The sequence below is a fragment of the Rhagoletis zephyria genome, unplaced genomic scaffold (genome assembly GCF_001687245.7).
Source record: "Rhagoletis zephyria isolate East Lansing unplaced genomic scaffold, Rhagoletis_zephyria_1.1 Rzeph_scaffold_00224, whole genome shotgun sequence".
NCBI lineage: Eukaryota > Metazoa > Arthropoda > Insecta > Diptera > Tephritidae > Rhagoletis > Rhagoletis zephyria.
In genome coordinates this window covers 134,688-145,967 of record NW_016157308.1, presented here as the reverse complement: position 1 = coordinate 145,967, position 11,280 = coordinate 134,688, and the positions used below count along the sequence as shown (strand labels likewise).

At 38.3% G+C, this 11,280-nt stretch overlaps 1 protein-coding gene across 12 annotated transcripts in view; it reads right to left on the bottom strand.

The window, feature by feature from the left end:
- Window positions 1-560: 560 nt before the first annotated feature.
- dac (dachshund family transcription factor) overlaps window positions 561-11,280 on the bottom strand; it is a 72,312-nt gene continuing 61,592 nt past the window's right edge. For 11 of the 12 annotated variants that reach the window (XM_017609440.1, XM_017609439.1, XM_017609441.1 and 8 more), the window contains 3 exons: window positions 4,541-4,804; window positions 3,641-4,213; window positions 561-1,161 (listed from right to left, as the gene is read on the bottom strand). In XM_017609440.1, the coding sequence (XP_017464929.1) occupies window positions 1,028-1,161; window positions 3,641-4,213; window positions 4,541-4,804 (971 nt within the window). In that variant the 3' untranslated portion in view covers window positions 561-1,027. Of the gene's footprint in view, window positions 1,162-3,640; window positions 4,246-4,540; window positions 4,805-11,280 lie in introns of those variants that run through there. The other variant, XM_017609450.1, reaches the window with a different exon arrangement.

Here is an 11,280-nt window from a genome sequence, read left to right as displayed (position 1 = left end):
CGCTGATTTTTTTAACACTTTTTTTTTTTTTTAAACCAAGCACTAACTCAGCAGTTCTACAGAAATCTTAAAATCGTTAAATGTTAACCTACTATTTATTATATTTACTTACAAACAAAGAAAAGCTGTTCTCACTGGCTTACGGAGCTAATTATCTAGTCAGTTAGTAATAAGTTTAATATATGACCATTTTTTTAATATTTTTTTTTTTAATTTTTTTTTATTTTTTTTTTTTCTAAGCGCTTTTCAAAAGCGATTAAACAAAATTTTATTTACGCTCTACATACTTATTTAATAAACGCTGAAATGTGCTTAAACAACTACAGCTACTATTAGGTATTTTTTTTTATTATTTTTTAGACCGTATTTTTTAGTGTTAACGTAACAAAAATGAAAATTCGCTAAGCTTCTATTATCGCAAAATTAAAATATGTATAAATATATACCAACATACAAACTATGTATTAAGAACGCCGCCACATGAATTGGCCTTGACTATATACAAACACAACTTTCGTATGCGTTTCACTGGTAACAAGTTTCGTAAGTAGTTTTATTTGCTACTTTTCGCTATACGTAAATGCTTTTTTTTTTAATTCCTTATTCTTCTATACCCTCACACACGTATTAATGTTCTTGTAAGCATATAAATATGTATTTGTAAGCACTTTCGGCCCTGCCACGCCATCTTCCATTTCGTATACTGAGCGCCGTCGTAACGCGTCTATCAAAGCAAATGCTAATTGTTTTACTCAATTTTTCTTTATACAATATTCTTCTTTCGTTATTTTCCGTACTACGCTTTCAATTTTCACCCGTCTTGTGATTGCACTTTGAGATCATAACTAAGATATTGTAAATCTTTGTCTGCTTTTACACTTTTCTTCATTTTGCTTCCTTAAAACTTTTAAACGTTTTCGATTTCTAACTCATCTACTACTCAAATAAGTACAAGCTTTGCCGTCGGCACATCATCGCATTTCCCATTTACATAGCTCTCGCAATACTCACTTTGCTCTGTGGTCTTTTAATTGGCGCTGCCGAAAAGTACGGAATTCTTGTAGTATGCTGGTGGGCGATCGGTGAGTGGACTCTTCACGTCACGCTCGGCATTGGCGGCGCGCGTTTTGCGTTCCAATTCGATTTCTTGAGCCAAGGACTCTATAAGAAGAAATGAAGAGCATACGAAATTTTTTCTATTAGTAAGTAAATTATTTCGTTTCATTTTTAAATGAGTAATATTTAGAGATTAATAATTAAAAATGTTTATAAACGGGGGTACTCTAACCTGTCTTAAGTAAAAGCTTAGCCTCCTAGTTTCATTAAGCACCATACAAAAGTTAAGACCTAATTATTTGTTGTAGTTACGGCAGAATCACTCAAAACCTCTATCTGGGGTCTTTCAAATACAACGCTTGGTATGTTAAGGTTTAATAGATTTTGAAAAACGAAAGCGTATGTATGGTCTAAACAATGAGACATATCGAGTATTGGCTAGGGTAGACAGGATGTTCTTTAAAATTTCACTTAGTGGTCTCAAAGCTTTAATGTGAAGGCTATGGGAACGAGGAATTCACCAGGCGCAACTTTACTTGTCCCCAAAACCAGCTATCTTGGTCTCTTAAATTGGAAGCTCATTCGTCTATCTCTTTCTCATCCTTAAAGATTGCAAAGGAATCGTTAAGTGATGTCTGAACAAAGGACCGATAAGGCACTAGTGCCGGGACATGCTAATAACCGCGTTAGAAAGCGTATGCTTGGAATAAAAAGCCGCGTAAACCTCCGTTTTTTTCCGTTTACCCAGAAATAGTCAAAGTGTAAGCGGAACACCCCGAAAAACGGGACGATATGCCTATATACCTGAAACCCAGCACTCTGGCAGTCCTTCCTAAAAACTCCAGTTTAAATGCCCATTTTAGAAACCCATCTAAAGATTGGAATCTTTTACCGAATTCACAGTAATTTCTGACAGGGAAATTAAATTTTTAGTCACAATCAATATCAATATCGACTATCAGGCAGTTATATATGTATTCCATGTACTTTCTGATCATCACTGGCCTAGAGATATGAATAATGAAATGAGGCATACACGGGTGAGTCATCTCTTTGTGCTTTTTGGGAAGTGGAGACGAGCAGGAATGACTCAGAACTAGCTGAAATTATGGCTGCTATGTTGCTTCAGGGGTACTGTTGCCGGGTATCCACAGCAGCAAGGCAGTTAAGACTACCGCAGACCTTTTCAGCTCTTCCACTGCAATTCCTAATTATTTCTTCTGCATAATCAACGACAAGTCTTTTTTGCAATTTGGACGAAAAACATCAAGCTACAGTTAGGCATACGAATCGATAAAACTACAAAACTGACCATAATTAACCCAAAAACTTTACGGGTAACACTTGACAACTTTGTCTATAACGTATAGAGCCACAAACAAGTGCTGATATCGCCAGCCGGTAGGAAACGTACAAGACAAATCGCCAGCGGGTTTTAAACTATTACACTACACCTGTGTGGTCGCCAAGATCTAGTAGCACACAGTGGATAAAGCTTCAAAACTGTAACACCGACGTATTAAGTGCTACCACGGCATGTCCCCTGATATCATCTAAGCACCACTTTCACAGCGAGGACCAAAATGCTCTGAGTTAACATAAGCGTGACATTATTCCGAGTAAGCAATTACTTTTGGAATGTTGCACTAGGAACTGCCTCTGTAGACTATATTTTTGGTAATTTTTTTTGTTTTAAATAATTGTTATTACTGTTGTAAATCTATAGGGAACTACCCGCGGTATGTAGTGCTAGGTTTTCCTCGTAGATAAAGGGGTAGACAAAGACCTCGAGCTCCTCGTGAGATCCACGATAATTTGCTACGACTCTTGCTGGATATGTTGCAGGTTGTCCTCCTATCCAGAACTAACCCCGACATACCTTGACTATGTCAAATTTGTGGAGATTTCCCGCAAGATATTAACCGCCTCTTCACTCGAATAATTTTTTCTAACACCTCTTTTTCTAAGGTCCAATCCCTCTCGAAATTTCCATGCTCCGGGACCAGGTTAGATGAGCATGACAAAAACACTTAGTAGATTCACTGATTTGAGCAAGGTTTTCTATCCTACCACAACAACAACAACAACATAGTCTATATTTGTCCTTCAATTTCCAACAAGATTCGAAAAATTAAGTTATCCGAGTTAAGTTCGATATTCTCTGAAAAATTAAGTTAAAACGAAGTCAGTTTATTGATATCTAAAAACCTCTTCACGAACTCAATCACTTCAGCGAAAACAATTTTCTTTAAAAAAAAAATTAAATCCTTATCAATACACAAAATAATTTCTATATATAACGGCGGCACTACTTCGGGGTATGCAAAGAAGAGTTCAGTTCAGGGTGAGAAAAACAAAAACATTTCTGAATTGGCATATGAGAAATTATGCATGAAATCCTAAATAAGAAGCTAAGAACTAGTATCCTCAAAGAAATGGTTTCTGAAGTTCCTGAAATATTAGCTAGTCTTAAAATCCTGGGACTATGTCGTAGTATTAAACGCTAAATCCAGTCTCAAAGAGCGTAACCTGGTCACACTGGTGGCTACTGTAGTTTTGTATCAATAAGACTTTAAATACTCACCAGAATAGTTCTGCCAGAACGCGCCAGTGGCCATCAAATCGATGCCCGGATAATTCCATGGTGCCTTTCCACCACTAGCCGCAGCCGCTGCAGCTGCTGCTGCTGCCGCTGCCGCCAAATTACCTTCCGCTTGTGAAGTGGGTGGCAAGCTCAACGAACGCTCCATGGCAGACACATCGCCGCCGCCGCCGCCGCCACCACCACCACCGCTGCTATCACGTTCTGAGCGTTCGCAATGCTCACGCGATTCACGTTCGGAGTGTTCACGATCGCAACGTTCCAAACGATCGGCGCTGTGACGACCAGCGGGACTATCACGATCCGACTGGGGTTCACGTTTGAAAGTAGGACTTTCGGAACGTTGTCGCAAGTGATGGGTATGATGATGTTGTTGTTGTTGTGGCTGATGATGATGGGTCAATGATTGAGTTTGTGACTGGTGCTGTTGTTGTTGTTGTTGCTGCAATTGTTGTGCTTGATGCGTTTGGGCATTTTGTGATTGTTGTGTTAGCGAGCAGCCATCATTTGAATTCAACGATTTCTCAGATTTTTCGCTCGATTTGCAATCGTTATCTAAGGGGCGAGATTGAGAGCACAGGGAGAGGCTGTTTGTTAAAGGAGGGGTGGTTAATCGTAGTTTCAAGTGGAAATTAAGAGGTTTTTTTAAATAATTTTTTTGATGGTTTTTGGATCGTTTTCTCAAAACTTGTCTGCCCTTTAAACATAAATTGTATTCTCAAAAAATTTATTTAAAGGCCGCATAAATTTGAAAAAATTTTTGAGTAAACGGCCCTAAGTCATCATTATCATTAAAGTAAATAAGTTTCTGATTTATCGAAATTATGCGCCAGTGCAAAATTACTTATGTAGATACATTTGATAGGAATATTTTCTACCAACCTTGTTCGTTTTTCCGCGTCGCCGCTTCGCCGCTGCTATTTTTGCATTCACCGCCGACACTGCTGCGGCCCTCCTCGTTGCCATTCGGCCCAGCAGCGCTACAGCCGACACCGCCACCCCCGCCGCCGCTGCTGCTGCTGCCATTGCCGCCACTATTGCCACCCGCACTCGATGGGTGTGTCGATTTTCGTTTGCTGCCGTCCAGCTGCTGTTGGTAGCGTATGCGCATTTTACGCTCGCGACGGTAGCGCTTCTGGTACAAAACTGCAATGAAAAACCAAAGCACAGAAAAACAATGAAAAATCTTGTTTGCCCGAAAACAAACAAAAAAATATTTGAGTAGAAAGAAAAAAACCGGAATTTGTAATTCAATATGCAACTGCAGCGCGCCTGCAACCAACCAGCCAACGAACCAGCGATTCATCCATTCAATCAACTGACCGACCGAGCGGCCGATCATCGTCCGTCCATTCAATCAGCATCCCCTTTTATGTAATGCGTGTGCGGGCGGCATATGACGGGTGACTGTTGAACACAACAACTGTTGCTGTTGTTGTTGTTGTTGTTATACTATTTATTCAGATTATTTGTTATTGCTGCTGATTTGCCATTGATTGCTGCCGACCGATAGTGCGTTCGTCTGTCTGTCCGTTCATTTGATCATTCATTCGATCGACTGATCGCTCGTTCGCATGCTCGCCGGCTCTTTGACGTTCGCCGTTTTGCGCGACGCAATCAACTGCGAATCCGTTTTGCGTGTGGGCCTCACTTACGTAATTCAATTACGTTCAATCGAATGTTGTCGTCATTTCGTTCTAATGCAATTTACAGACGAATCATGTCAGTCATTGGAAGTCATAGGGGATTAGTGTGATCGGCGATTGAGAGGGCGATGTGTGGACGTTGGGTCATCAGAAGGTTTTACACAGGTCGGTGGGAATGTTTTTAGCGTTTGCATATGATTTTGTATGCTATCTTAAAAGAATATTTAAAAAATCTTAAAAATTTACTCAAAGTCTCTCCAGTTTCCGGTGCCGGCTTAAAAACCTTTGGCGTCTTTAAAAATTTCTGAGGCAAACATACATCTTTGGTAAAAAGTTAGCCATACATTTTTTACCATTAAAAACTAGACATAATTTCTTGCCAATTAAAAACTGGATATACATATTTGATCGTTAAGGAATGGTCATGAATTTTTGGCCCCTAAAAAATTGACATAAAGTTTTAGACTTTGTATTTGTTTAAAAGCGAGCCCTAAATTTTTGGCCATTCCTAAACTGGACATAAATTTTTGACCATTAAAAACTGTACTCAAATTTTTCTTTGTTAAAGAACCGAAGCAAAATTTTTCGTATGTAAAAAATTGGACATAGATTTTGGTAACTCAAACAGAACATACAATTTTGGTCGGTAAAAAGTGGTTCAGAATTTGGCCCTTGAAAAATTGGGCATGTATTTTTGTTTGATACATATCTTTGACATAGATTTTGGTCATTCAAAACTTGACATAATTTTTTGTTTGTTAAAAATGGTGGACTTGATATGAATTTTTTAACCCTCGTGTGTTTCTTAAAAAACAAAACCTAAATTTTTGTTCTTTCCAAAACTGGACATACATTTTTTGTCAGTAAAACTGGACATAAATTTTTGCCATTAAAAACTGGACATGAATTTTTCTTTACTAAACAACCGAAGATAAATTTCTTGTTTGTAAAAAATTTGTAAATTTTTGGTCACTCAAACAGGGGTTTTGAATGTTCGGTCGTTCAAAAACTGAACATAAAAGTTTGGTTAGTAAAAAGTGGAAAGTGGATAAAAATTTTGGGTCCATAAAAGAGTTGGGCATACATTTTTGTTTGCTATAAAACTCTACATCGATTTTTGGTCATTTAAAACTGGACATAATTTTTTGTTTGTTAAAAATCGTGGGCTTGAATTTTTGTTCATTCAAAAAATTGGCAAAATTTTTGGTCATTAAAAACTAGACATGAATTTTTAATTTACAAGTAATGTAAGAACATTTTTGCTTGTTAAAACAAATTGCCCCTTAAGAACTGGTAGTGAGTTTTTGGTCATTAATAACTCCCTTAGTTGTGTCTTTCTCTTTAATTCTACTTCAATAATATTGTCAACTTTGCAAAGCCACGGATCATCTCCCACGACAGATTAAAAACGTATGTAGGCAGTATGCACATCAACAAAATGAAAAAAAAAAACAGCAAGCAAAACCCTTCGATGTCTCCATTTCCGTTTCACCAAGCAGACAACAAATTAATTCGCATTGACACACCTAACTAAATGCGAATGCGAAGTTTGTCGAAGACAGCAGGCGAGTGATGACAACCCACTCAGAAATAATATAAATTATCGTATCTACATAAGAATGAATGAGGTACTTTGTGTACTTAAGTGCAGTTTGCAAGAGTCAAGGGCAGGAGTAGTTTTCATAGCAGAAAAAAAATTAAATTCTTTAGATACTAACTAAAAAAAATATATATAAAAAATATGGCAAATTATCATAATTGAGGTAGTTAGCAAAAATCTAGTAAGAAAATATTTATTAAGCAAGCTAAAAGTCAACTTTAGTTGCAGGTAATATTTTTTATACCCAATGAACGAATTTATGACAAAATTGTTTAAGGATTGATTGTCGCAATTCCTTCCAACAAACATTTCTGTCATTGTCGCACAGTGATTTTACAAGGGTTATTTTCCATTTAGGAGAGAAGCAATTCATCAATTTATTATTAAAAGTAATTGATACATTCTTAAAAAGAAAAATGCACCCTTTTTGCAAATGTTAAAGTCATTTCCGAAATAAGATATCAGTGTCAGATCACTGTCATATAAACTTTGACATGAAAGCCTACATGGAAATTAATGGAATCCCAAGGCACTAACTAGGATCTCTTCGATCTGCATATAGAACAGGAAATGAACACGTCCACAACAACAATCACTAATGCCCGCCCTCTATAGTTTGAATCAACGCAACCTCAATATGTCTTTAGATCAGACTTCGAAGAGTATGACCCAATGAAGGTCAACAAATCTCCATTTCAGATTGAGTTTCCGTAATGGGACAATGATTTCAGTGCGCTAAGCCAAAACTCAAGGAAACTCTTCCATAGGAGAAGGCAAGACTGAACTGCCAATGAAGTGGGCCTGGCTGCTGTGTTTTCAGGATATCTAAAAGGGCTAAGCAACGCGAGTACTCTAGAAAAATTTCTTCCCTACAGCGGGCCCCAAACTGAACCATCGGAAAGGCTTTTGCACTCTTAAAAAGCCGGATGAGGACTGACTCTCTGGACGAAGCAACTAGACTTTTATTGGACACCAACTTCCTGGACTGAACTCTCTTGCGTTCTGAAACAATCACAGCACGCGCTTTGTGCGCCAATGGGAGGTCATGAACGTTAGTTGGAAGTTTCATCAGTAATCCAGTGGGCCATCTCAACATTTATTACATACCTGGTCCAGATGACATGTCAGATGATGCATGGCTGGACGACTAATTAAAATACTGCACATAAGTCCACTACTTACTTACTTGCCCACGTACGACTGTCATGGAAGAAGAAAGAGGTTGTTCCTTTTTAATCAAAACTTTAGAAAAACTACTTGATTTTTACATCAGGGATACCTACTACTGAGATAATTGAAAACGCATTGTAGTGAGAGCAGATGGTCTTTTGCGTATTCCTTGGCATTTGAAAAAGGATAATCCTAATGCAAAGGGATGCCGATTGAGTTATCGCAAGATGCGATATATGTAGGCACAAGCCTGGACTAAAGGCTAAGTTAGAACTCTCATAAAATAGTTCTTACCACCAATAATAAAACTTAGGGATACAGTGACAAAACCATGCCATCGCGATTCTGGAAAAGTTATACCGATCGAAACGAACAAAAGCACTGCGAATAATCATCAGGTGTATCACCTCTACTCATACTACTTGAAAAGGAGACTTTCCAAAGCGCTTTGCGACTCAGCAACTTAGCGAGCATTAGGAGTGCAGCCCTTCATGAGCACTTGGTAGTTTTAAGACCATTCCTTGACGTTCCCGTCATCAAGTTTCTAAATGCTACCGAAATTATTAACAAGGACTCTCATTCATTACGATGGACCCAACATCGAGGATGGCATTGTATCTGGCTCCAAAGTAATATTTCAGGTCGAGATCTTTACAGCTGAACTATGCGCCTGCGTGTTTTATGAAAATGTTCAAAACTACATCAAGGCCTTTGGATAACTGCGAAACTGTATTGAACTAACTAAGGACACACAGCCGGGACACCCTTTAGTGGGTTTCCGGACATTAGGGTTTTGATGTCTTTGAATGTCTTTCCGTGGTAAGTATAAGGATTCTTAGTTTGCAATCAAAGATTCTGAATCTTAGTTAGGAGGGTCTGGTTTCTCTCATAGACTATCTGACAGGACATTGCAAACTGAGATAGCATCTTAGTAAGATTATCTTGGTAAAATGGGGCTTTCTGCAGAGACGGTAGTATGGGCTGGCGAGCTAAGCCCAGAGAACATTTCATGCGATTGCCCACGCGTCATAGCTATTTATTAGTACTAGAACGACTGTCTACTGTTGTGAAGTGTCCGAACATAAAACCATTTCGTTAGAGCAGTGGGTACACAAATTTCAACTGAAAATAAATACTTCAACAGTGTGAAATCTGTTCATGTGTTTATGTATGTATGCATATGTATGAAATTTTTATTACTCAAACCCTCTCTTCCTGCCTTCAGCCAGCTCGCTACAGCGCTTCCACAATTTCTAACTTTCGTTTTTTTTTTTCTTCTCTTTTCGTTTGTTACATCTTGTACATTGCAATTGCCATTGTAACTCTCGCTAAGAATGAGCAAATTTGCGATTAAAAGAATGAATGGGCGCGTTGCATGCAATGGCAAGAAATTAAATGTAAAAAAATCAGCTTGTTGCTTGTTGAAGTTGCATTGTTGAAGTTGTTATTATTAGTTGCAATTAGATGTTCGCTTGCATGCAATTTGTATGTTTACTTGTCAGCAGCGAATTGTTTGGACCCAATTTGAACTCGCTGCCAACATAATGGAGCCAGCATACGAGCGCGATAACCACAACATATGTTGCAAATGCACAAACATTCCCGAGTTGTGTACGGGATTTCGTTGCCGGCTTTTTTTGTTTGCCATTTGTGGCTGATTTAATGATAAGAATGACGCTAAAGAGGGCTCGATAGAGATAGCCGATAGAGTTAGGGGCGAGCTGCTTAAAATACATACATACATACATACATTCATAAATTCAATTGAAAGCGGGAATTGTTGAAAAGCAAAAGTATTTGTGACAGTGTGCCCATAAAAATTAAGAATAATTCCAAACAATCTTAAAAATGCACTTTCCTCTCTCCCACAAAGGCCTCCATCCTCCATCGCTGAAATGAAATCCTATGCGCGCGAATCGTAAAAATCCATTCAACTGTAATTGACTAATGAAATGATATTAAATTCATTCGAATTGTGATTTCTTTTGAAAAGCAATAAAAAGAAATCACAAAATTGAAAACAAATATTCAACGAGTGCAGACATTTTAGTATTACTGCTTTTTTCGCGGCCGTCTGCATCTCTGGCATTCACTCGGGATTTGTTACTTTTTCTGTTTGTGCAGCTGACTTGCCGTGACGCCATGTCCACTGTTTTTCAATGTTTTTTAATGTTACTTTTTCGTTGTTGTTATTTTATTGTGCTCCTTTTGTTTGTTCATCTACTACTTAATCATATCAGGTGTCATCGATATTTAAGTCAATTCACATTAGTATTCGCTTGATTGGCGCTGATTTGTCTCCTTGCAGTGACCATGGAAGGAATTCAATATTAATCAATTGATGCGTCAACAATATTTACATACATACATATATACTCGTATGTTCTTATACATTTATGCAAGTACTTATGGATATTTGTCATACGTTATGTTGGTGGCTGCCGACATACTTACATAGTATGTGGAATTGAATTGACATACGTACGCAGTTAGTAATTTTATACCAGTTAATTGTTGGCAACTGAATGCTACAAAATGCATTAACTAATTGTGACAATCACTTACAGAGCCATAACTAAGAAACTGCTTTAAGTATATATTCAAAAAGGAGACATATGAAGGTAGACATTGATTGTACAGCCGAGGATCAATCGATAAGTGGCCTTGTCTAAGGCAGATCAGCCCTACTCCAGTACCTGCACATGTTGTGTGAAATTGGGAAACGAACACAAACCGATGGGTGGACATGTAGAATATATTTAATTTGAAACGGACAGCAGGTACGGTTACAGTGATTGTCACAGATAAGGGACGCTCTGGGAAAAGGAGAACAGATCGTTTTTGTAATACCACGAAAATCTGAACGGAGAGCATTACTTACTCATTACTTAGGTTAATGCACGAGAGCTCCTCAGTGTTAGCCAGGAAGTGTGAATCAAAATGTTTCCACTTTAACCTCGCAAAGACTGGGCAGTCTAATAGAATATGCTGGGGTGATTCCACCTCGCTATTACCTTGGCAGTTGCTTAGAAAAGAATCAATCACCCGAGAGTAATCCAAAGAAGGACAGAGGTGTCCGCAGCTACTTCCTATCCGGCGGCAACGTTGCAGGGGTTGTCCGGAACCCAAATAAGCGCTACTAGAAAATACTCCGACGCTGGCAGAGGGAGGTCAGACATTACTTGACGCTTTGAGTGTACCACCAT